Genomic DNA, 27,445 nt, shown 5'->3' on the forward strand with positions numbered 1-27,445 from the left:
ATAATTATAAGGAACAGTGCAAGCCACTGTCTCTCTACTCCTCAGTGTATTAGCACCATTACTGTGTTCTGAGAGAGTAAAACATTCTTATATTGCACTGTCTAAATAGAAAAGTTAAATGTGTAATAGAAGATGTATCTAACTTTGGGGAAATTACATGGTAATTAGGACAGATAATGTACGTGGAGTGTTTTGTGTCATCTTTGAGATGAAAGGAATATGAGAAAAGATTTATAGTGGACCTGTTTTTTCTACAGAAGATAGTACTCTACAACACATGTCAACATGGGCATATTTTTTAAATAACATACTTCATTCAAAATTGATACTATGCTGTCTCAGAGTGTCAGATACTCACATTTGAGTTTAATGGCTGAGTTTGCAGCCCTGGCTGCGTCTTCCAGGTTGGCAAGGGAAGTGATTAGTCCTGTAGTGTTAAACTCATATTGAAAAATATAGTATACTTTTTTTTATAAATACAGTAAAGACACTTTCCCTAGTAGTTCTTATGATTCAGAATTCTAGACCGTGCAACAGAATTGCCTCCTAAAAAATTTATTTTAAATTGCATCACCAGTTGATTGATAGGGCAGATTTTTCTACCAGATATGAAATCTACTTCCCAAACATAGTAAGAGTTGGGAATACCTATTTTGTGTTTTACATTATGGATCTGCTTTTCACACAGTGTCACCTGAGCCTTGGATGGCAAGTCATTCTATAAAATTATGTTATTAATGTGGGGTATTCTGGTTCACTGATGATTTGGAGGGTAAATTCAGTACTTTAAGCTGCGTTTCACCTATGGGCGTTTTAAAAGTACAGCGTAACTCCCATTAAAGTCAATGCAAAAATTTTCCACAGAGTCAGTAGCAAGTGGGTTAGTCACTGTGTTTTTTGAATTCCGGATGTTACGTTTCTGTCCTTGAAATAAGCCAAATAAGGGAGGTACAGCTGAGAGGATGGGAAGGAACTGAGCTCCCAGTGAGAAGATCTTGTAACTGTGTGCCAGCCGCTTGTGGCATTGCTGAAACAGAACGTAAACACACAGCAAAATTGTGTCTCCCATTGTGATACATGTACTTCTCTGATGCAGTACTGGGGGAAGGAGAACTCTGTGGCAGATCAAAAAGGGTGAATTGTGAGCTTTTGAAAGTTTGGGGGTTGTTTTTGTTGTTGGTTTGTTTTTTTTTTTTTAAGTGCTAATTAATGACATCTACTGTATGTGCTAATAATGCTGTTTTTCTAAGTGTATTGGTCTCCTTTTTGTATTCACCTATCTTTATGAAATTGGATTTTTCATTTGTTTCAGTTGTGTTTTATTTTTATTTGTATGTGATACTGTGTTAAAAGGAAAACTAGCACCACAGAAGACAAAAATGAGATGAAACCAGGTCTTTACAAGTGAAAAAGAGGTCTGATTGCAAATAGCCAATTTAAATGATGGTCATTTCTTCATGAAGGAAAGCAGGAGCTAATGAATTGTATAGAAAATGTCATTGCAATTGTGAAATGATTATAAATGATGATACCATTGTTCATAGTTCTGTTAAACCTCTTGTGAACAGAGAATCAGTCTCAGCTTATCAGTTTTTGGATAGTTAATTTATGCAAGGAAGAATGTGGGTATTAATCTTTATAACCCACTGACATTAAGTTTAACAAATACTGTTATCCATTTGTCATGATGGTGTGAAGTTTTTAGTAAGTAAAATGAAATGTGCTATTGCATTTGATGCATGAATTTCCAGGAAACTAGTTTTTATATGCTTGTAATTTTGTTTATGTTGATAAATCTTAAGTTTTATCCTCAACTCTGCCCTTGGAAACTGACTTTTCAGAGTCTTTTTCCTGATAGAATTAGACTGAAAGCTTACTTTGTGATGTTAATTTTCTAATGTTTATTCTTCTGTGTTATTTTAATACCTTTTATTCAAAATCACATGAGTAAACCTTTTGGATATAAAGGGAAAAACTGAAACCTAAGTATTTACTTCCTTTGTAGGTACGTTTTCCTATTTTATATCTTCTTTGCCTCGGTTTTTAGTAGTAGGACTAGTATTTTCCCTGAGTACCCAGCCCCCTGAGCTAGAAGACAGGGATAGGGAGCAGAATGAAGCCCGCATAGTCCCAGGGGAAATGGTCAGGGACATGCTACAGCGCTTAAACATTCTGTGGTCCTATGGGCCCAACAAAATCAAGAATTAAGGGGCTGCATATTTACTGCCATAATCTGTAGGTTTCGTTTGATTTTAGTGAAGCTTCCTCAGTTTAACACCAGCAAAAATAAACTGTAAAAAACCAAAACCATAACCTTACCTCGTTTTTCCAAAGACTCATTTCTAAGGAAGTATTTTACTGATAACTCGGAGCAAATATACAACTTGACTTCTTTCCTAACATTTTAACTTCAGATCTGAAGTCCATGCTGCTACTGCAGTTTCTACACTTGGAAGAGATCTTTAATAGCTCGTAAGGAAGCAGGGTGCCAGGTGAGCTTTATTAACACATAACATAGCATGTACAAAATGGCAGAATAGGAGAATAGAATCAAAGAAAAAAAGACACTGGAAGAGAACTCTGGAGATTATCTGCTGAAGCATCTTGTGCAGAGCAGGACAAGCTTCATATTCTTACAGAAATTTCAGTTGAAACTTTTTCAGTTGTAGGTGATCCAAATCTTGTTTTTTCTTTGGTCTTAATTATTAATGTACAGCAAAGCTTAAGCAATGCAACACTTAAGCAGTTACTCATCTACTGCAGTCATTTCTAAAAATGTCTGCTTAACCATTCCCTTCTCTCAGTTGCATCACTGAAAGAATGCAATTAATCTGAGCCAGAGCAACCATAGTACATTCTAGTAAATGTATTTTCAGAGAAGTTTTTAGGATTATATAAAAGATAACAAAGTTAAAAATAATAATAAGGGTATGGTATCTGTACCTTGAAAAGAGATTCATTTCATAGGTATGGAAACATATCAATAGTACGCAGCTTGTTAAAACTAAAAGCAATTATTAAATTGCTTAGGTCTTTAAAAAAGATGTTTTGTATTTAATTTTTCAGTTGTGTACAAAAATAACTGCAATTACCATTTTTTATGTAACTGTAAATAAACATTTAAAGTAGATGGAAAGCAAAAACTTTGTTATTTATATAACAACAACTTCAAAATACTTTGACTGTATATTGGTGTTTCAGAATCTGCTTCAGAAAAAGTAGAGTGCCTCTTACTTCAGAATGTAGTCACCTGTTTTTGCTGAAATGCATGTAATTCTTCGAAATGCCCATGTCATTATCCTTCCCCTTTTTTGGTTTCAGTCTGGTACCTCTGAAGCACTGTGGGGGGAAAAAACAATGCTTTATTATTTCTGTGTAGTACTAGAAGAGTTGTTGAAAACTTTTGTAAGAGGTCCCTGGCAGAAACATCCTAGATTGTTAGACTCATTGTTGACTGAATTTCATGGCAGCTCAATTTCTCTTTGGTAGTTTTCTTCCCTAAGATGTTTTGGGTTTTAAGTGCTCTTTTTGTTTGGTTTTTTCTTTTTTTTTCAGCTGTGTGAGATGGACTTCAGTGTCTCAACTCTGCATTGTGTGTATTCCTCACAGGCTTTCTATTAATTTTTGTTGTATGATTTGCTGCAGAAGTTTAAGTTTCCTACAGTTCTTTCCTCTCTTATTCCCCTAGACTCATGAGTACAATTGAATTTCACTAAGCAGTTCTGTTAATTTTACCAAAGTTTTCCCTTAAGAAAACTTGAGTTATGGAGTCATAGTCTTTCCGTGTAATTCCCTCTGAATTAAAATTGAGCCAGTCTTTGTTCTGAATCATAACCTCCGTTCTTAATAAAAACAATTCTTAAATAGGTGATTTTAATTTTTTTTTTTTTGCAAAATCTGATGAGAATTTATTTTTCAGTCTACAGCTGAATGCATATCCTAAGCTTAATTTAATCTCCCTTTTTTTGTCTTCGGTTCTCAGTGGACAGAGATATGCCCATTTATGTATATTTGGGAGAGCATCAGTTGTTCATCTGGACGATTCGGTCTTTTTCTCATGAATACAGAAAAAGGTTGTTGAGATTAGAATAACATAAAATTTTATGAATTCTCCCCTGGATCTTTCAGTCTGTATTTGCTGTTAGTAGCTAGGTTTCTAATAACTTTTGAAGTTCTTTTTTTCAAATCTGTAGCAAGCCCTTAGCATTCGCCAGTCTCATAAAATAAAAGCAGATCTTTCCTGTGCTCCTCCGAAGTATTTTTTTAAATTATGCTGTCCTTCTAGTTCCTCTGACTTTTCACATCCCTAACATACAATTATATGCAGCTACATTTCTAGTTTTTGTAATATTCTCTGAGTATCACATGTTCTTCCTTATCTCTGCCCTGTAGTAGTTACTCTGCTGTTGAACCATTGTTCTTCATTATCCAGTGTCACATTCTGTATAAGGTATTCATTCTTAAGAAATAACTCTCTTTATGCTCCTTGTCCTTTTAATCTCATCATATTCATTTATCCAGGATCGTGTCATAGTCTACCCAGTGCTGCTTTTTTCTGGGACCTCAAATCTTCTGAAAGAGTAATTTATATTACCCATTACAGTCTGAGAATGGAAACAGGCCAGGATGTGGGGGTGGTAACAAGATGTAACATCTTTTTGTTACATTTGAAGAGAAGAGAAAGCTTTGTTTTTTAGTATAAAACGCCTTTTTCTTTTTTGAAACAGAAGCAGCAAACTTTAAGGTGAAAATAGGTTAAGATCTAACTTGCGTTAATTGATGACATTTTGAGAGAGAAGGATGCTGAGCAGCAGAGGTAATTGGCATAATTCACCTTGTCTTGCTCTGTGTGTTCTGTCTGCTAACCAGAGGTCGTGGTTCTTTTAGGATCTTTTGATGACTCACACTGATTGTCACAGATCAGCAATGAAATCGGCATCCAAACTAAAATTGCAGTCATTGTTCCAGCTTCAGGCAGTCTTCTGCTGATGAATTGAGGGGTGAGAGGGAAGGAGGTGTTAAAATGTGAATTATTCTTTGTGTTGGGGTCAAGTTGTGCCAGAATCACAATGAATGATTTCTTCATTTTTTGATATATATATTATTTGATAATTGCAGGAATTGTTAAGTAATGGAGTTCCATAAATAAGTTGGTCATGCAGTAGGGAAATATTGTAGATAAACAAGTTAGTTAATCTAAAGGAAAACAACTTACATGTTCACAGTGTTCATTTCTGATGTGTATTCATTAGCAAGTCTTCAGATTGTTTTGTGCTTGCTTCTTTTGTCTGGAGTGACTGAGGCATGTTGATTTTCTTTAATGTTAATTGATGTTATTTTCTCCAGGTTAGTTGACAGAAGGTTTGGCTGGTAGAAAGAATTGCTTACTGCCCCATTGGTTTGAATTGGGTGGCAAATTCTGGATAGGAGACAACTGGCAGGAGAATGGAGATTAGATATGATAGGTTTTGCAGATCTTTGTATATCACGCCTTCTGCCAGAATACGGGTTCAAATTCTCGTGGCATCGTCTGGCCTTCACTGTGCTCAGTTAGTGTCTGGAGACAGACTGTATTTTTGTGCTCTTTATGCGATTGCTAGAGAATGCATCGTATGGTTTAGGCCTACTATTTTTATGCTTTGCACACTTTTAACTTGTACAACTAGTTATTGCAATATACTGACGACATCTGTGTTGTTGAATTGTGATACTAACCTTGCCAAAAAACTTTGCAAATTGGTCTTCCCTCTGTTCTGATGATCATACGGGATTTTTACATGTAAAAAATTGCTGCAGGTATTAGCCTAGTTGTGGCAAGAACTCTTTGTAGAGGTGTCATTTATAATTAAGGTCATTGTAAATACATGGTTAGAGGAAAATGGTAGAACATTCAGACATGCTGAAACTGTCTTTAACGTTTAGTGGAAGAGAATCCCTGTGTTTTTTAGATGCCTTTTCAAAAGTATTAATCCAACTCTGTAAAATCCTGTTCACCCTTATTTTTTTGCTCATATTCCACTGGAAGTTTTAGACACACTGGGGAAATTATTTAATGCCAACTACTGAAATGCAATTAGAATTTTTGAAAGTTTATATCCAGTGTTGTAGCATTTCAAAGTTTGAAAACCATTTTATGTGTGATTTCTTGTAATTTTATACCGTAATCTCTTCAGTTCTATAGTACTGTGCATTTCCACTGAAAATTTCCCATTTCCTTTCCCTCTCACCCCAAAATCTTCTAATTTCTTCCCTTTGAAGTTTATCTTCTAAAAATTCTAGAATCTCCTTCATCCCTACACTCCCATTCTCATTAAAAAAAACAACCAAACATACCCAAACAAAATAAAACTTCTGAACATTCTAGTACATTTCAGGTAAGGCTGTAAAACTTTAATGCTTTGTTTCCTAATTTAATGGAACCACTTGCAAACAGAAACAGTGCATGACATCTCTGCATTTTTTTCAGGTGCACTTTATTTTGTTGTGGTTTTATTCAGTGATTTAGGAATGTACGTTAGCTTTCATCTTTCTGAACACCTACACTAATCCTGCATTAAGGAAGGTGCTAGTCTGGGGTTATTGCAGTTCAGGCGCTTCTCCAGGCAGAACTTTTTATGCTTTACTGGTCACTTGTTTGGTGCCAAGGTACACAGTTGTACTTAAGTCATATATGAAGTGTTGGATGTAATTTGGTGTAACCAGATAAGTATGTTATTTCATTGTCTTGTGGGCTTTGCCTTTTGCCGCTGGGGTTATATCTTTCTCTTGGGCTTTTTTTTTTTTTTTTTTTTTTTTTACAATTTATAAATTTGTCTGTGAGCAACAACTGTTGTCTTACAGGAGCAAGTCCAATGAGTGAAATCTTCCTTCCATTGCAGAACAGCTTTGATAGAGACCACCCAGTAGATTTTAAGGAGCATCCCTGAAGAAGTTACTTATTTCCTACCTATATTGTCTAGCAAATAGTTGGGTATTTTTATTGTAGGGAGAGTGAAGACTGTTGAAACATCTCAAATTTTGCTACTTCACATATTTGTAGTAACTCTTGTTATTGTAGTACTATAACAAAGTACTGTGAACTCATCAAAGGCATGAATAATACCGCTAAGGCTGTTACTTCAAGTCATGCATCACTGCAATTATAGGAGTGATGGCATGTTTGTGCATTTGTGTGTGTGTGATTGAATTACTGTGGATAAAGCGCTCTCATTTCTAATTTTAATTGCTCTCACTTTCTGGTAGTTGGACTTTACCTATGACTTGTAATTGAGCAGATGGGTATTATATGAACCGAGGACTCGCTTTGGTGAGATTGTTTCTATTAACTATGGTTGCTTTTTTGTTAACCCCTAAAGGAAATCAAAATGAGGCTGTTTACTTTTTAAAAAAAAAAATCAGATCATAAAAAGCATAAAATGAGTTTATGCCATATCAAATGTAATAAGTGAGTTTGTCTTTAGCTTAAAATACTCTGCTGTGTGCCATTGTAGAGTGAAGTCCATCTGTGGAGATGGCCTGTGACTGTCAGCGGTCTCTACCATTATAGCTAGATTTAGCGGTGGTCTAAAACTTCTTTCCTTTGCTGAAGTCCGCAGAGGCCAGTGCACTGTTGGATCGTGTGTGTATTTCCCTTAAGTTCCACATGCAGATTTTATTTAAAAATCTTGCGCAACTTGTAGCTATATTTATATGGCACTTACTTGCACAAAGACATCCTGCTTCATTTTTGTGAGTGCCCACGTAAACGCAAGTCACAGAATCTTGGGCCTGTTGATTCTGTTGCCATGGGAAATCCACCTAGTTTCTAATCCCTGGTGGTTCCTGCTGCTGGAACGTGGGAGGCCTCTAAGCCTGTGTAGAAGGACTTCTTCGTGGATGAGTCTGGACTGTCAGTGGTGCCCATTACTGCCCATTTCGTGGGTAGCAGTGGAATTTGTTGTCCAGTGCTTCCTCTGTGTTCCTTCTGTATGTGATTTGGATCATAAGGGGTAGGTTTAGTTTTTTTCAGGAGGAAGGGGAAGCCTTTGTTCCAGTTCTTCTTGAACTGCTGTGTAAACTGCAATCATACCAGAACATTTTTCATGTTCCAGAACGCAAAAGAGAGTCTGAAGTTTCTTACGAAATGCCTTTAGTTAAAAAAAGAAAAAATACCCCCCCTAAAAAAAAACCCAGCAACCAAACATGTTATTTATGGGTGGGAGAATGTTCTTTTTGCTGTTTACAAAGATAAACATTATAATGCCTGTTTACTAATGCCATTCATTTCTTTATGGATAATAAAAAGCTCTCATTCAGTCGAGACTCTGGGATTAAGACATCTAAGGTGCTCTGTGGTGCTTTTTTTGAAAGCTGAGATGGCCCTTCTAACCTTGTAACATTGCTACATCTTCTGTTATGTTAAAAAAAAAAAAAAAAAACACTTGATGAATAGCACTCAAGTAAATGAACCATAAGGCCAGGTCTCAATCTGTAAGTATTTGTAGCATTGTTTTAGATTTTGATCTGGCTCATGTTTCAGATTACTTTGGGCAGTTACCGTCATTAAGGTGGTAATCTGGACAGTTGAAGTCACTAAGTAAACTGCAAAATGTACTGTAAATACTTGTACAAGGAGTAAGGAAATGATTCAGATTTCTGACTTGCTTTCTCTCTTGATGCAATTAGTTTTCCATCAATAGTTCGAAGTTCTGTTTCAGTTTATCACTATTTTTACAGTCTATGTAGCATGTTTACAGATGAATGCATTGCAAAAATTGCCAATTACAGTTTCACTCTTAGCATAGCTACGGAGATAGGGAAAAATCCAAGACGCTATTCAGAGACTTAAGATTAAATTTAATGTTTTCATGCTGGGTTTTTGGCACATGCAATAGCAAAATACCATGCCGTGCTTTTTGAAAAAGAATAAACATAAGAATGTAAGTAGAGATTTATATGCACTTATTTATGGTGAAACAATATTCCAACAGGAAGGTAAGTTACGCAGTGGGTTTCAATACCATTTATCTCAGGGTTGTTTGGCCTGACTATAAGATGCTTCAGGATAAATATGAATTCACTAAGGTAAAACAATCAAGCTCCCACTTCATGGCTGTCACCTGGAGTGTTAAAAATTGGCTTTGAATTTTTCCCTTTTTGATCAAGACTAAAGGCTTGCTCTGTGTGGCACTGAGCATGCAAAGTTTCCTTATGCTGGTATAGCTTTCATCAGTCATTGGTTTAATGACCCACGTGAAAGTTGTCTCAAAGCCATCATGTGACATTGTCCTTGCTGGACGTATCCTCTACTGTCCCCTGTGCCGCCTTTTATTTTGTTTGTCTCAACAATTTAGAGATTAATTTTGTGAAGAAGTAGGGTTTTTTTGGTTTTAGTCCTGCTGCTTACTGAATTTAGATGGAAGTAAGGACAAGAACTGTTTGCAGCATTTAAGATGTAAGCATATGGATTATGCTGGTTTAGTAAATCCCTTTTTTCTTTACAGTCTGGTCTTCTGTGCAAAATCCTAATGTTCTTTACCTTTTAATCATCATTGAGCTAGTATGCTTCAAGAATTTTCTTAATTGACTTCAGAAATCTTTATGCTTAATAGCAGTAACTAATTTATAGCTCAGTATTTTATATAGACTTAGGACTTTATACACATTAATTTGTCTTTATTGACATTGCGTATGGTCTGTTTTATTGACTGATCGCTTGGTACTGTGATAGCCATCTTCAATTCTTCATTGTCAACTTTGACTATCCTAAATGAATGTCATGGTTTAACCTCAGATGGCAACTAGGAGCACGCAGCAGTCCCCTCCCTCCTAGACCTCCCCTAGTAGGATAGGGAGAAGAGGGAGAAAAAGGAGAAAAAACTTGTGGGTTGGGATAAAGACAGTTTAGTAGAACAGTATCAGAAGAGAAAAAAAATAACGTTAAAAGAATATACAAAATAGAGTGATGTAATCCAGTTGCTCACCCACCCAAGGATCGATTGCCCAGCTCATCCCAAGCAGCGATTGCAGGTTCCTGTCCCGTGGCCAACCCCCATTTATATACTGAGCATGACACCTGTGGTATGGAATATTCCCTTGGCCAGCTTGTCCTGTCTACGCTCCCTCTCTGCTTCTATGGGAAGCTGAAAAAGTCCTTGACTTAATATAAGCATTACCTAGCAACAACTAAACCAATATGTGTTATCAACATTATTCTCATACTTAATCCAAAACACAGCAGCTACTAGGAAGAAAATCAACTCTGTCCCTGCTGAAGCCAGGACAATTAGAAAAGACAAAACCATCCTTTGTTACTTCAATACTCTTTTTTTATGTTAGTCCTGAAAGTATTCCACAATTTCAGCACCTGTCCCTTTGGAACCACTGGCTTATGTAATTGTGAAAACTAACTGTTTATTTCTAGCCCTTGTTACCTGTTTTGTAATAAGTAAGTAACACTTCGGAAAATTGCTCGTCTATCCCATGGCATCTCAAGAGTTGTCCAGGAATTGGAACTAATTCCAGGGTTGGAACTAGATGATCTTTAAGGTCCCTTCCAACCCGAACCATTCTATGATTAGAATCATTCTGTGATTATTAATTCTGTGAAGAGTAGTTGCAAGATCATTTTGAAAGCCTTTTGGAAATCTGGTGTAGTTACCAAACGAATTACTCTCCCCATTGTTTGCTGATGCTTTTAAAAATCTCCAGTTTGTGATGCACAGCTTTCTACTCTACAAGCTATTTTGACTCTTAATTACATCATATTTGGATCTCTGTGTTCTGTTTTATATAAAAATTTTTACGAGTTTGTTCAACAGAGAAATATTATATATGTATTAGTTTCTGTTTACCCTCATTCCCACAGAACTCCTTAAAAGTTATCACCATAGTAATCAATTTTTCCTAGTTTGTTATCAAGATTAATAGAACTTCATATGTTACACATCACAACTAGCAACAGTTTCCTTTGGATTAATGTCTTGTTCCTGGAAATTTGTTGATGCTCATTGTATCCATTTTGTTTTAACTGAAAATCTAGTGTTGCTTCCTACCTCCCTTTGGTATCCATATCCTTGCCCCAAAAGCAGTGGACAGTCAATGATACAACCATCTAAATGCAACTTTCTCTTTTAACACTGATTGCTTAGACTGAAGGGCAAACATTATAATGGTGTTATACTTCTTAGATAATGGATGGACCACTTGTTTAGGTGTGCCATATCCTAGCCACTAAATTGGACCATGTATCACACACTGATTTTGGGAAACCATTTTGGCAAGTCTTGTCCATGAAACGTGCTCTTTCAAATTAGCATTTTCTAATTTGAGATTTTCTGTAGCTATTACTAAGGTTATGGGAACATTTTAGTGGTTATTTTCCTGCATAACTGTAGAGGATAAAATCAAATCGGAAAATGTGTGAAGTCATTCAGTAAATAGGCAGAGCTAAGGAGCTATGTAGTGCAGTTCAGCAGAGGATTTAGTCATTGGGATTATTTAAAATTTCCCTCCCTGAACTAAAATTTCATACTGAATTCCTGGTCACTTTTTACTCAATTTCAGTAAGTTGGTGCTGAGACCGGGTTATCTGCAGTATTTCTCACTACAAGCTTTGAAAACTGTTGGCCTCTTCTTCCAGAGTTTTGAACGCTGATGCATTTGGAATTCACTTTGTATTGGATCTGGCTGAGTTCAGATTTGGCAGCCTTTGGAGCATGGTCTAAGATGCACGGGTTTGATGCAGATTTGGATTAATTTTTTGTGTGTTTATTTCCTAACAGCTTGGTTGCTAATAGCTTTCCAGCTGCAGCTGTGGCAGTAGCTTTTAATGTTTTTGTGCAGCTTTGCAGGAATTTATTTGCTTGCTTTTTGTAATGAGGCCTACTGGAAACATATACAAGTGTTCAAAAAAATGGTATCTAAAGAAACACAACCAAATGATAAAGGAAGGTTTTTGATTGGTGGCACTAGAAGTTTAAAGTGACGATGCGGAATGCTAGACTTTCTGTTTCTAGGATATGATACAAACCCTTTATCTGGGAGAACAGGTTCCAGTGCACAGTTGTGTTACAGTTCTGAAACTTCTGCTGTGTGCTTTTACTACTGGAGGTTAGCCAGCCAGGCTAGTGTGCAGGATGTCAAATCCACGTTTTCTTTAAAAATGAAACTTAAGAAAGCAGACATATGTACATGCACAAGATGAGCAAAAGCTGATTGTTGAATGTGTTGTGTTCCCTTAAGATCCCCTCTTGTGAACTTGATAACGAACAGGAGAACACTAATGAGCTTTTCTTGATGATCAGAAGGCAGCATCCCCTTTGGAACCTTCAGCATCCGACATTCTGCACAAAACTGGGAATCCTTAGTGCGTCGGGGGGAGGGAGGGTGAGGTGAGAGTGCAAAATCAAGGAAAGTACCTGATAGAATTTGTGGGTCACACAAAGTCTGACTTACATGTCTGAACTTCGGTTGCCAGTAACTTTAGCAGATATTTTAAATTTTGTCACAGAAATGTGGTGTGTAGTAGTATAAAAAAACCTTAAAAACAAAAAAATGAACCCCCAAACCTTACCCCCTCCAAAACCCCCCAAAAGGCCAAACCAAAACAACTCCTCCCCCCAGACAACAACAACAAAAGTTGTCCATCATTTGTATGCATATTATAAAACCAGTAATGGAGTTATTTAGGAACCTGACTGCAGTAAGGCAGACGTAAAGACAATGTTCCTCCACAGTTGGCCAAAGTACAACATTTCTTAGAGAATTAAAATATAGGCAACAACAGATAAATATGGTTTACTATTTTCTTGGCATTATTTCTGACTGAGATCATACTGTAAATGCAGAAGGCGTACTCTTAGTAGTCTTAATTGCAGTATAAAACTTCTATATACATATGTTTATATATGCCCACACATACACATGTATACTTAATTTTTTTCTGTTGTACGGAAAAATGTAAACAATCAGTATTGCACAGTATAAATACCTCACTGGGATATAAGCTTCATGCACGTAGAGCAGTGTATTAAACTTCGCTTTGCAATTCAGGATTTGTTAGCTAGAGGAAAATTAATAAAAAAAAAATCAAAAGCGAGGAGAAAGAAGTAGGTCTGTGTTGCAGATTTTGTTTGGTCAGTGTAATTTCTGTGGTTATTTATTAGTAAATGCACACCTTACATATTTTTCTGTTATATACTGTGCAACCAGTTCTGTGAGTGATCTTCAGTGATATGCTGATAAAGGAGGGTGGGGTGTGTGGAATTGGTAAGATACGGGAAATGTTGCTGATGAAGTGGTTTTCATTTAATACAGTCATAGGAAATATCAAAAATCCTCTTAATTTTTGTTTTTTACCTACTAGGGGGGAGCGGGGGGTTTGTGGCTTTCTCAGTCAGCCAAATTGATTTCTGTTCTATAAAGTAGACTTTGAAGTAAGCAGAGAAATGGAAGGTGAATTTCATGTTTTGTGTAATGAAAATGATGGAAAAAAAAAACCTGCAACAAAAGACTGAAGGAAAGCAAGACGAGAACAGATGTTGCAACTCTTTCACACAGACATGCTTAAATATGCAGGGATGGCCTTCCAGGCATGGTTGTTAAGGTAAAACTGCTGAAACCGTTTGAGATAGTATGCTTAGGCGGTATGACCAGGGAGGTTTAATATTAAAAGAATAATAAGCTGATGGGCCGGGAGGCCTTTTCTTGTTGCTTTAAAATTGCATTGATTTTTTTTGGAATGTCAAATCAAATGTTAAACACTTACACCGTGGGTACTTATTTGAATTTTCTCTCTTTTAGCAATGGGAGATTGTTGAAAACTAAAATCTTCTCTGTTTCGGTTTTTAAAATCCTAAATATTATCCTTTTACCTCATTATCTTGTTGTTCTTTATCAATCAGCTTTTGTTTCCTAGTTGCAAACTACACTTGCCAGTATCATACTGTTCCAATCATTTGGTGCACTTTTACCTTCCTGTATAGCCTTATGCAAATAGCCTGTACAGGTGTGTGAGCTTATATGGCTTCCTGCATGATGAACAGAGGAAACGTGTGCTACGCTAACTACGTTGCTGGGGTGTTGACCCTTAAAATGATACCAGCTTACACTTCAGTGGAAAAAGCAATCTAATGGAAAGGGAGCTTTTCTCTCTGCAACTTTGGTGCTTCGAGAGGTAGCTATTTTCAACACAAAACAGCACAATTTGAAGATGGGTGTAATGCTTTCACCAGCAAAACGGAAAAAATTATCGTAGCTTAGAATTCAGCATTTTTTTAGGGAGACCTTGGAGTTTTCGACCCCAAATTGTCTCTTGTCAATTAAATGTTTTCCATCTGTTAACATTTGCCCTGTCTTTGGCTTGGCTATTATGTCAGACAGAATTATTAGGTGCTCATCAGATGTTCGGTATAGCAGATACAAAGCTGTTACAAGAGAATATTATCATAAAGTCAGTGTTCTCACCTGAACAATTATCTAAGAGTGGCAGATGGCTGTTATCTTTTGACAATATTTTATAGCCGTAAATGAAATAGCTACCATTTAACATGATATGGTGTGCTTTGTTGCACACATAGTAAAACAGGTAATGCAAAAGGTCTCCAATTATACACCACTAATCTAGCAGAAGGAAACAGATGATAAATATTCCTATTTGTTAATTCCCCCCCCCACTCCAGAGGAAATTAAATCTTTCTGAAGGTGATAAATTGACCAAATCCTCCAGCTGATCCAAAACCAGACATTGAGTATTCTCTAGTAATTGCAAATTTCTTTTATGCTGTTTGGTTCAAACAAGGAAGATTGCCAGCTCTTTATTATTCAGAAATAATAACTCAGATATCAGCTATGCATTGATTTTTAAGATGGACCTTACGAACTATATCCCTGTAATCTGTCTTGTTATTTGACTGTTCAAAAGACAGTAATTTCCAATGAGATAAGGCTGGAGCTCAGTGGAAAATTCGGCATAATTCCTTGCATAAACTAATTCCTTTAGATAATCTGTTATTCAGAAAACATTGCTTTTGCCATTTTAGACTTAAGGATTTATCACTTATCAAGGCCTTTCTGAGTTTTTAAAGAGATATTTTCATGAAGTTAGATAATATTTTAGCTAGATTTGGATTTTGAATGCAGAATTTAGAAAGCAACTATAAATTTTTCACTTCCCAACCATAGAAGGGCAGAAAACAGATTTATTTATGCCCTGTTTAGGGCCAAGTCATATTTCATCTAAGGCAATAAAACTGCAGACTTCAGCTCTTCTCTTTTGGCAGAGCAAATGATATGGAAAATTGAATCTCTACTTCCATAGCACTGAGAATACAACTTTTTTTTTTTTTTTTTTAAAGCCTCTATCTGCTTTAATTCATCAACTGTGTAAGCAACTCTGCTTTCAAAAGGGGCAAGTGAGGTATGAAAAAACCAAAGGCTTGTGGAACGTTTTGTGTATGACACAGTCCTCTGCTTATATGCTGGAGGAGAATCCTCTCTTGTAGTTAAGAATTCTCCCCCAGATGGTTCTAGTAGACTATTGAAAAGCTGATGGGAATGAAGAAACAAAATAAAAAAAAAAGATCCCAAAGAAAAGTTGCAACTCTCCCCTTTTGTAGTTCATCTACTGGAAAAAAGAAGCTTCCCAGAATTTTCACCTGAGGTTTGTAAAGGTGACAGAAAGGGAAACTGTGTCCCATACTTTTTGAGGGGGAATGTTCTGAGGAGTATAATAAATGCTTTGGTTATGCATTGCTGTGTAAATGTGAAGGAAACAAGCCCAGACTGAGTATAAAGAAAATAGCTTTCCTGTGTATTTTATGAACTGGATGCCACAACATGATTTTGTAAGACAGGTAATTCTCCATTATCCAGTAGCTAAAGGGAAGTGTGAAAATCAATTACAACATCTAAGATAAACTGAGAAGTAAAGCCTTAAGTTAAGGCTTGACAGTTGGTGGCAAATGTTCTGAAGAATTTTATGACCAAATCTGTAAAATGACTTGCTGAAGTGGAGGAGGTGTGTTTCAGTAATTTGTGGAGCCTGGATGTGTCAGCCTTAGCCCATGCTCTTTTTGGCTGACAGTTCTTACTGTTTTTTCCCCTCTATTTCACAGAGTCATAAAATCATTCTGCTTGGAAGGGACCTCAAGGTCTAATCCATCCTACTGTTCACAGCTGGGCCAACACTGAAATCACACTTAAGAACAGAGATTTCACAACCTCTCTGAGCAACTGTTCATTAGTCTGGTGAACCTCATTATTCTTGCATTTATTCCACCCCGGCCTTAGATCCTCACCTGTTTCATTTTGACTGTTACCTCTTATTCACCAGCCAGAGTCAGTTAACCTATTAATGCAGAGTTAAGGTTACCTGACAATGTTTTTCCAGCATGCTGTGTTCACTAAAACTTAGATTTCTAGAGAGTGGTATAGGACATGAGGGATGTATGCTGCTTAACTCATGCCTTCTTGGATCTCCCTGGAAGTACTGACTGTATTAGGTGTAAATGTATTTAGATGGTGGGAGCATTTCTTGCAGTAGTTTAGCAAAGCTGGGTGTGTAATGCAGGTCCACCGAAGTACTACTTACTATGGAAGAGGAAGGGGGGGCATTTGTCAGTGCCCACGTTTGTGATCAGATGTAAGAGATGTACATGTATCATGAGAATCCTAATATAAACAACATAACATCAAAGTGTCAGTCTGTCTGCAGTAGTTGAGATGAAAAAAGATCATCTAGTTAGCCCAGGGCTGCCTAGTCTCCTAGTCTAGGCCAAATGGCCTTGTAGTCAGTGCTATGAGGAGTTACCATGTCCAAATTAAAGTCGAAGGGGTTTATTCCATTGTGCCTCAGGAAGCTGAAGTTGTTGAATTAGTTTTTTAGGAAGGTAAATTGCACTCTGAAAAATTTTACTGTATGTCAGTTATAGCTACTTTGGTGAAGAGAGTGCTCGTTTAGGAGAGAATAATTACAGTTAAGTAGGTTCATAGCTGAGATGTGGCTAGTCTGAGTAAGATGCGCTATGTACATTCTGGAAGTTAGAAGCAATTGGGAAGGGGGGTGTGTACTGCAGACATGATTTGTGGTTATGGTGATTTTCAAGGATTAAACAAGAATGCTGTATTTTTTTCTCCCTCATTGTCTCCTATTTCATGTCCTGATACCATCTACAATTCATTGTTTTTCCATTGTTGTCCTACAAGGTCAGCATCGTATTACAGGGTATTAATACATAAAAAATGCTTTGTTGCTCTGTACATTATCATTGATAATAGTGGTATGAACCATCTCCTGTAATTTTTAGAATCAAAACTGAGCTAAGCATTCTCAGCGTTTTATAGGCAGAGGTGAGAAATGGGCACCTTTAAGACTTAAGTCAATTGAACACATTCACATGTGTATGTAAAGAATGAGGTGATTTGTCTAAAACATATCATTTCTCTCAGTTGATGTAAGAAGGGTGTGTTGAAGATGACTAGGCCAAATGAAGAGGCTAGGGGCAGTTCTATGAGTGCATGTCACCCCTGCGTGTTTCTGGAGGAAAGTGTTTCCTTGGTCTTGTAGCCCAGGAGAGAATTGAAGTATGTAGGTAGAGAATTGACTCCTACCCAGCTGGGTATGCTTATGTTTCTGCTTTTTCTGGCTTCTCTTTATCTCTTGTCCATGCTTCTGCTCTACTTTTTCTCTTCCTTTCCCTTCTTTAGTTCCTTATTTAGACATCAAGATGGCCTTTATGCTTTTACAGCGTACTTCCTCTTTTTCAGAGATCTCAGAGCCTGGCTTATGTAAAGCTCTTGGAAAAAGGAGAGACTTAAACATGCTGAGAATTTAAGACTCTGCTTCCTTCATTTCCCCAGGATCCTGGAATACATCTGGATGCTGAATGGAGAAGCTGACAGTCCAGGAACCTGTCTGTAGGCTGAATTATGTGCCCAAGAAATTGAGGGCAAGGATTGAAGCATAAGCAGTTAGCATATCAAACCAACCAAATCTTATTGTAATCATGTTAAAATGAATGAGGGAAAGAAATAAAACTCTGGAAAGGATTAATATTGCTATAAGGTTCTTGCTCATGCAGGGAGGGAAATTTTCTGTAATCTGAAACGTTCATTAGTCAATCAAACTGATGAGTTTTGGGCTGCCAACTCTGTAATTAATAGACACTCACTTTAAGAAACATTATTATTTTCCGAGGTTCTTTTTTGAATGTGGTGTGGTGGGGCTCTTTTTGGGTGGTTTTTTGTTTGTTTTTTGTTCTTAGCTTTCTTGAGTTTAAATGCTAACATCTTGGAATCATTCGTGCATATGTGAATGAAAATAAACCTCCAGAAGAGGCTGCCAACTCAATCAATACTTTGTTCACCCTAAGGTGAAATCCAAAAGGAGTACACACTTCAGTTAGTATTTTCTGTGAACAGAACTGATGTTAATGTTTCAGACTACAGGTTGAAATTTCTATAAACATAAGCAAGAAATTTATTATACAGTTTGAAGTGTTGCTTCTCTTTTCCTTCGGTAGTCATCTATAGGGGCTTGCACAGATAGTGATAGATCCTGTGGAACTTTCAGTACCTGGCCTAGGGGGGTTGCCTTTATGCCATCCCCCCTTTTCTCTGCCCACATTCATCTTAATTTTCCATCCCTATTCTTCTGTTGTTTTGTAGCTTTTGTCATGCAGCCTCCAGCCCACTGTTTGTGATAGCCACCGTGTTTTTGTACTTACGTCCCATGATACTGGGACACACTTCAATTTTACCTTTCTCCAAGTTAGTTCACTTTCCTAGAACTCTCTGGCACGCTTCCTAGGCACATTCTTTCAGGAGAATTGGTTCTTGCAGCCTAGTACCCATTAGCATGAGGCATACGTATTAACTCGGGAGGCTTTTCATGTATGCACTCTTCGAAATTTGATCTCTCTTGGTATCATAATTCCCCTTTCAGGAAGAGGTTGTAGTTGTGGCTGACTTTCTCAGTGTTATTTAAAAGTAATAATACTTTATTTTATCTAGCACCTGAAAACAAAAGCATTTGCACCTGTTTCTCTACATCAGTTCATTTCTGGTCTCTATGTGCAATTTGTTCAAGTGTTTCACCATACTCGTAGTGAAGATTTTTTTTTTTTTTCCTTTTCTTTCCTTACAACGAATCCTAAGTTTCCTTTGCTTCAATTTCTGACTGTTTGCCTGTTGGCATGCTTGTCCAGCTTGTCAGGATTGCTCTGAATGGCAGCTCTGTCCTCTAGAGTACCAGCTAGCCAGTCTGACAAGTATGTCACCTCCAGACTTGCTGAGGGTGTGTTCTCTGTAAGGAGGCTGTGTGAGACTGTGTCAAAAATGTTCCTGCAGTAAGCAGTAACCAGTGCACTCCCCTCATCCACAGAGCCAGTCGTTCATCACTGAACGCGATCAGTTTGGCCATCCTTGATCTCTTCCTAAGCATCTTCCTGTCCTCTACGTGCTTGGAAATGCCTTCCATCAGGTCTTGTTCCATAACTTTTCCAGGAACTGAGGTGAAGCCTTAGCCCATAGCTTTCTGAATCCTCCTCTTTGTCTTTTTTAAGATGGACATAACAAAGACATTTATGTGCATTTTAAACTATAGCTGTATATGTCTAAAACTGAGCTTTTTGGAAGCACCATGCCTGCGCTTGAGAAATTGATACCATTGTCACCCCTACCTCTCCATACCACTCTTGGTCTGATACAGAATGACAGTGCTGTTAGCTAGATTAGCCACAAATAGTATTAGAAATTACCTTGTAGTTTCTTGGGTTTGGCAGATAAAATATATTTAGTTAATACAATCAGAGAAGAAAGGGTATTTATTTTCCTTGTTCTGAGTAATTCTTTTTCTTTCTTTTTCTCCACTTCTTCATTCATTTAAAAACTCTTCTATTGAAGTTGCCAGGGGCTTTGAACATTAAGTAATTACCAGTGATTTCTTTTTTGAATAGTGACTAAGACACTGTGTTGCTTGTAGAATGTAGATATATTAAAAGATCCTCAAGTGCCAAGAAAATCTGTTTCATAAGATTGCTCATGGAGATTTAGCCTTGAGTATTCTCTGAACTTCGGTATGCAGGAAAAAGGTGGGGATTAAAGGCAACTTCTCGTTTTGTCTGAATACAGGAAGAGTGATTACAGGGTATTGTATACTGGGACTTGCACCTTTGACTTAGTGTCTTGTTCTCTTAAATTTGGCACCAGAAATAGCTAAATCTAGCTATGGATATCATTAATAATTACTTGCTTTCAGGTATCTTTCTGGGGTTCACCAAAGCATTATGAGTCTGCAGGAGCATGTCTTTTGCCATACTAGGTAGTGCCGTTATTGGAAAACTTGGAATGCTTTTCTGAGTAGCGCTATAAGGTACCAAGCCCAGGAAGTAGGATTGGTCAGAAGGGAACTTTACATTTTGTAAAAAGTTTCTTTACTTCCTATTGTATCATGCCAACAGATGGTAAAAGATAGAAATCATTTTGGTCAGGCTAAACTGTCACTTGCATACCTTTCCACATATAATCTTATGGTTTAGGGCTTGCAGGAAAGTATGTTTTATTTTCCATCTTGTCTTCATGAGACCTGAAGACCTGTCTTGTGAGTTTTCTAAATATATACTTCATATACTATATTTCTTAAATTTCTAATAATTCTTTTTCTTTTTTCTCTAATTTGGTCTCCATTTGGTCCACAGTTTTCTTGAACTGAGTGGAGAAGCTTTAATAAAAAAGTGCTTCATATGAGGCCTTATCAGTGCCAAGTGGAGTGGCAGGGCATCACCTGTCTATTTCTTCAGATGACATGCAAAGGAAGAGCTATTGATTTTGTCCCAGAGATAGTCTGATTCATTGCTTTGTCAAAGACCGCTTTATTAGCCAGTGGTTAGCTCAGCTGAGATACATTTTTTGGCCAGTATGACTAACACCAAGATCCCAAAGGAAAATCAGAAGGTACAGTGCACCACTTGTGATAATTGCTGTGGTGACCGTGGCAGTCTGACAATTTCTTTAAACATCTATCAATCCACTGTTAGAATTAACTCCTATACTAGATGCTCTGACTCATGACTCATTCTGCTTTGGAAAGTAGAGTGCTTGGATGAAAGTCATAAATTGATCTAACGCGTTTTGTGTAAGAGGAGGAAGCATCTGTGAGAAAGATGCAGGTTAAAACAATCTCAGCTGGGCTGTGATCAGCGCTGGTTTCTTTCCTTTTCCATTAGATGTGCTAAGGCAAATGTAGAAGCTTGTTTGTGCCTTCAGAAAATTAAGCAATGTTTTGTCAATCGTGAAGTACCTCATCTGGGAAGAGCTTCAGAACATTGTGAGAAACGGTGTTGGCTATGGATATTTAGAAAGGCCACTGCTGTATAGTACCAGTGTGTGGGGACAAGGTCATTTATGCTCATTGAGTGCACTTACTGTCTGTGCATTCAGCCATGCTGACAAGAGCTTGTGAGTTTTTGGACGTATGTATGGCATTTGTCAACTTCTCAACTGACCCCTTACATGTGGCAATGTATGGATGTGGCAAGAAAAGATGTCGCACATCTTTTCTAGTACAAGGTGGATGGACATTACACAGTTCATAAAATCTGCATCCATCTTTGTTGTCTTTGAAGCACAGTATCTGGAAGGATGTGTCACATTCTGATCTGCATTCCCTCTGATTAGCAGAGTCAGCACTGGCTACTTCTTTGGATAACCATACAACACATGCTTCTTCAGCTCCTAGGTCTTTCTTGGTCTTAATTTTATCAAATTTTGGAGAAGCCCTGTGAATGTTAAATGTTGTCTGTAGTCAGAAGGTAGCAATTACTGTGATATGTACTGTTGTGTTGTTTGGGTTTTTTAATAGTGCTGTGGAAGAATAGTCCTTTTTTATTGCATCTTTCAGCACTTTAGTAATGGGATGATTTTGTGCATGTTTATTTTTTTCTTAAAGCTTATTACTAGGAGGATCATCCTAAACCCATGTAATCTCTCATACAAGAACTGATGTCTAAGAGACTTTTTGACTTTCTGAGGTTCTATGTCATTATGTGTTTCACATAGATTAACAGCATCTGCCTGCCTGTTCCCAAACTGTGTTTTGTTTTGTGCCAGAAGTGTAAAATTTTGAATATATGTATATTTGGACAGGCAGAAGGTGACTATAACATGCATATGTTTCAATTAGTAAAGTAAAAATGGGTAGGCTTTGGATACGCTCTGGTGAATCATTTAGCTGGACCTGACAATAAACCAATTGCCATACTGTGGAAAAGGTGAAGAAACCAAGATTTTCTTCATTTCCTCAATGTGGCTTTGAATTTGTGAGGTGATGGGGAATTCTAAAGAGGAAAATTCTAATCAGGAAAAGAATATTTTTGGAATGAAAGCGTGATAATAGAAAAGACAAATCCTATAATTAGGAGATGACAGAGATAGCTGAAGGGGGGAAGTAATGTGTGGCAAGAAGCCACAGTGAAATAACGTAGCTGTAGCAGGAAAGCCAGTGCTGTGTAATTGTGTTAATGTATTGATAAATGATTATGTATGTGTGTATATATATACATATTGGCACATATTTATTTGAACATCGCTAATAGTATGTAAACCAATAATATACATAGTAATACAGTAAATACATTATGATAAATAAGAAGACATTTAAATTATATGGAAAATATGTGATCAATATCAATTTTGTAGTAATGATATGTATTGCAATAATTTAATAAGTAATAGCATAATTTTAATACCGGGCAAAAATACTGCTTTTGCTTTTCACTTAAGAATTTGATAAGCATGAACATCTTAACACACTGATGTAAAAGAAGTTAGTTCAGTGGTTGAGGCAATTGTTTATTGACAGAGATTAATCTCATTACAGAACCTTTTGTCACAGTGGCTTAAGAAGGTTTCAACAATAAGTAACAGCTTTAATCCCTTTGATTTTTTTCTTCATTCTGCAAATATTCATTGAGTATGTAAGGTTTTGTGGTTTTCATATTTTTCTAGCACTTTCTGACTCAGGATTTTATTGTTGCTGTTGCTCATAGGAGAGTATTACTGTACCTTTAAATTCTAGGAACCAATAAATTGTTTTAAGGATTTCAAGGAAAATTCAGTGTAAATTTCATATTGTAAGGTTTTTATTGAAGCCTGTGTTGGCCAGTGCGTTTTAACAGGGAAGGAAAAAATGCAGTCAAGTCTGTGCCAATGTGTCTGATTGTGTAAGAGATGCCATCTTTTTAACATTAAGAAATGTTGTTTTATTTGCAGAAAGCCACATTCTTGAGGATGTAAACAAGTGTATCATTGCACTGAGAGAGCAAAATGCAGACAACTTAGATCGTGCAGCAGGTGCAATCCGAGGGCGTGCTTCAAGAGTAGCTCATATTGTGTCGGGTGAGATGGACAATTATGAACCAGGGGCTTACACTGAAGGAGTGATGACCAATGTTCAGTATTTGACCAGGAATGGTAAGTCTGATTTCTAAACTACCTTCTCAGTTTCTTTAGTGGTGTAAACTTTCCTTTATATGCCACAGTTAAAGTGAATCCTGTGATTCTCTAATCTAATACACTGATTACGCACTAAGAATTCACTATATGGTCTCTAATCTCCTTTCAGCATGCTATCCATTTATGATGATACCATGCAGTTCAAAAGTAATTTTCAGAATTTTATTTGAATTGCATCATTTATGTAAGGTTTCCTTTTAAGTTACGGAAGACTTTTACCAGAATTCTCAAGTAAATGCAAGACAATGTTTGGAAACTTGTAACTGATGAGGCAGCAGTTTTCCACCTTGTTCTACTGTTCTAAGCAGATGAAAGGTAAAGTCTGAGAAAGAGAAGCAGGTTCACGATTTGTGTGTGCTTGTCCCTTTTAAAGACTGTTGAACAGTGGTTAAATATCCCCAAATATCTTCACTTTTGCTAAGCTAATTTGCAACTTCCTTAAAATGGTTAGCAGTGTCCATTTCCTTTTTCATTATATTCAAAAACAGAGTATCCTGTCTTGGAGTATACCTTTACTGGCAGCAGGGCTGTAACTGCACTATTTTATAATGGTTTGTATTGTTTACAACAGTTGTTGATATAAATGAATCTTTCGCCTTTCATAGTGTGTACTTAATAAAGAAAATTATCTGTGGAGCTCCCAGCACTTCCATGTTTTCAGTGGTTGCAAGTCTAATAGTTGGACCATTTAAAAAATTGCCTTTAAGAAGTTTTCTGGCAAGTCTGTACATCTCTGGAATATGGGATTTAGCTTCATGAACTCAGAAGTCTAAATCCTGGCACTGTCAATCTAAACAAATTTCTAGTATCTTATATTTGACTGTCATTTACTTTATTTTACTGCAAGAAAAAAGACAGGAATTTTGTTTGAGCTCTTTCTTAATGAGTTCAAATAGGTCCAGGACAGAACTGTCTTCATGTGAAACAAGAGTGAGCTGACATCACAATGAAGTAGCAAAAGGTACAGAATAGTGAAAAGAGCTTGAAATAGACTTGCCTGGTTTTATCTTCTTTTCTGATGTTTTGATGAGAAAATCTGAGAACTTTTCAACATGACATCCTTTTTTCATAACTTCTGAAAGTACTATGACAAACACCAAGGGAAGCAGCAATTATAGAAGAGCATAGTTTTGATTCCTATGTGAAAGCTGAGCCCTTTTTTCTTGAAACTGGTAGTCTTTAAACACATTAGGAGCTGACACTGATTTCTGTTCTGTTGCCTTGCTCTGACAGTAATATATAATGTACCTAACTCTGTGTATCTGTAAAAGACAGGAAGACATAAAACTGGTTTTGGTTGGAATGTTTGCCTGTGTCAAGGGACATCAAGCATGGTGTCATGCTCAAATGTCTTGCAGTACTTCAAACATAAGAATCCACTATCTATGTTATTCATGCAAAGTTTTTTATTGCTTGATGGCTTTGTTTTGGTTTTTTTTTAACTATTTCAACTTACAGGGAAAATGCAGGTAGGCTGCAGCCCTCGGCAGTAACCCAGGATATTCCATCACTGGTAGGTCTTTCAGGAGCCAGCTGATTGCAGCCTGACACTTCACTAGGAAAGAATTGTGTATTTGTGCTGCCATTAGCTCCTCCTAAGTTACCCTGCATGAGTAACCTGGGGCAGTGAAGTGCATTTTTTATGTCCAGTGAAAAGGTAATGTGTTACGGAAAAGAAATTGTTGCAGGCAGAGCATAGAGTTAGGGAAAGTAGAATTATAGAATAATAGTGTACACAGAAATTGCAGAGAAATAAAAACACAAATGAAAGAGAGAAGGGGAGCCAGAAATGCAAAGGATGCAAATTGGAGGTAACAGGATAAAGAAATTGTACATAAAGAGGAACAGATACATTTACTGTTTGTTAAAACAAAGACTGAGGTTAAATTGTAGCATGTATGTTGAGGTAATTTATAAGAAAAAACCAGGTTAGATTCTCTGCATTACTGTGTATTCAAGAAAAGACCATAAGATCACTGACCTTTTCTCTGGCTGGAAGACATCATACATATTTGAGACGGTAAAGCGGGCTATTTAACAACAATATTGTAATACTGCCATATAATGAGCATTAAAAACTGGTCCTTAATGTCTTAGCTCAAGTTGTGCAGTCCTGTTCAGATGCAAGCTCTTGACAGCCGAATGGGTCTCTACAGCACTATACAATGGAGTGTCTGCTTTCTCAGGCTTGTGTTATACCATTCTTCCATGTTGCCCTTTCCCTTTCCCCCCACAAGGAGAAAACCTCAAGCAAACTAATAAGGCCCTGTAAGAGCACCATTTACGCTGTGGAGTTGAGCTCTTAGAATTTAGGTAATACCAGAACTAAAGTTGTCTTTGCAGCCTTGATTTGCACTCTGTGTGTGTATGCAGTGTGATATTGTGATTATGTGATCATACACAGTTATGTTACAAAGCAGATGCTTAATTCAGGTCACTGGATGAACCTGCTTTAGGCATATGCCAGGGTCACATATTAGAGGAGGTTGGTGTCCGTAGGATCAATTTGGAAAGTAAGCAGAAGACTGCAGGAAGAGAAAATACGATCTGATAGTGAGAATAGTTCATTTGGAGACTGCCACTGTCTGTGCAGAGTTCCTATGTGATGCTGTGTGAGTTCATGAGGCTACAACTGACTGTGGAGTGCAGGAATGCTCCCCTGTCTGAGTGAGCAGGGTGACTGTGTCCTTGTTCTGCGTTACAATGAGATTGGGACATACTCTGTCCCCTCTTGTTCTCAGGTTTCAGTGGGAAGGGAGTGTAGGTACGTGGGTAGGAAAGAGCTGCAAAACATTCCGGCCAGCTCCCTACTCTAGATGACTGGAAGTCAGCATTGAGAATCATGCCCTGGAAATGCGTGCCCCAGGGTCTGCATGAAACCTTTATGGACCACTGGAGAAAAGAATGTTCTGTCCTGTGGTCTGTATACTCCATGCAGGCAATTTTTTAAATCAGCATTTCCTATCTTGATATTACAAGTACAAAGGTGGTAGAGGTTCAGACTGTATTCTAGTATGGTTAAGACTGTGAAAGTGTTAGTGCTGGTACCTTTCTGTCTTTCCTAATGTCTGTCACTGTTGATTAGACATTCCTGATGTCCGGCAGTGTTGGTTAGATTGAAATATGCAGATCCTCCCTTGACCTGCTGGCCGCACTTTTTAGTGGACCCTAGGATACCATTGCCCTTGCTGGCCACCAGGGCACATTACTGACTCATGGTCAACTTGTTGTCCACCAGGACTCTCAGGTCCCTCTTTGCGGAGCTGCTTTCCAGCAGGTCAACTCCTAACCTGTACTGGTGCATGGGGTTATTCCTCCCTAGGTGCAGGATCCTACACTTGCCCTTGTTGACTTCATTAGGTTCCTCTCCACCCAAGTCCCAAGTCTGTCCAGGTGTTGCTGAAGGGCGGCACAGCCTTCTGGTGTGTCAGCCACTCCTTTGGGTTTTGTGTCATCAGCAAACTTGCTGAGGGTACAGTGTCCCCGCTTCCAGGTCGTTGATGGATATGTTGAACAATATTGAACTTCTAGACCTGTTCTGGAGAGATTGGGTTTATGTTCAGTTCTTTAAAACCTTCACAAATTTGTTTACCTTTTTTGAAGTCCTTTCCTCTGATTTTGTCCTAAAAGTCATTCTATTCTTCCTGACCAAGATGTCTTCTGTATCGGTAGCATGTTTTAACATCATACTGTTTGCCAGTGTCACTGATGAATTTATTTATTTGTTTATTTCTTGGTCCCAAGATTGTTATTTTGGCCACCTTCCAGAGTCTCCTCTCACTTTATAGCCCTTTCAGTGTGATCAGTTGTATAGCCTCCATGCTAATACCGATCTATTCCACCTGAGACAGAGCTTTCTTGTATGATACTTTATTAAATGATTCTGCAGGATGGACTAAACCTACTGTGTTGCTTTTCTCTGGGAAAAGGTAATTTATCTTAGCAATAAAGGACA

General features: G+C 37.4%; 1 protein-coding gene across 3 annotated transcripts in view; it reads left to right on the forward strand.

The window, feature by feature from the left end:
* Positions 1–27,445, forward strand: part of CTNNA3 (catenin alpha 3) — a 533,166-nt gene that overhangs the window by 376,559 nt on the left and 129,162 nt on the right. For all 3 annotated transcript variants that reach the window (XM_054204553.1, XM_054204552.1, XM_054204554.1), the window contains exon 12: positions 23,248–23,448. In XM_054204553.1, the coding sequence (XP_054060528.1) occupies positions 23,248–23,448 (201 nt within the window). The remainder of the gene's footprint in view (positions 1–23,247; positions 23,449–27,445) is intronic.

This window comes from Rissa tridactyla, chromosome 6, assembly GCF_028500815.1.
Source record: "Rissa tridactyla isolate bRisTri1 chromosome 6, bRisTri1.patW.cur.20221130, whole genome shotgun sequence".
Classification (NCBI taxonomy): Eukaryota; Metazoa; Chordata; class Aves; order Charadriiformes; family Laridae; genus Rissa; species Rissa tridactyla.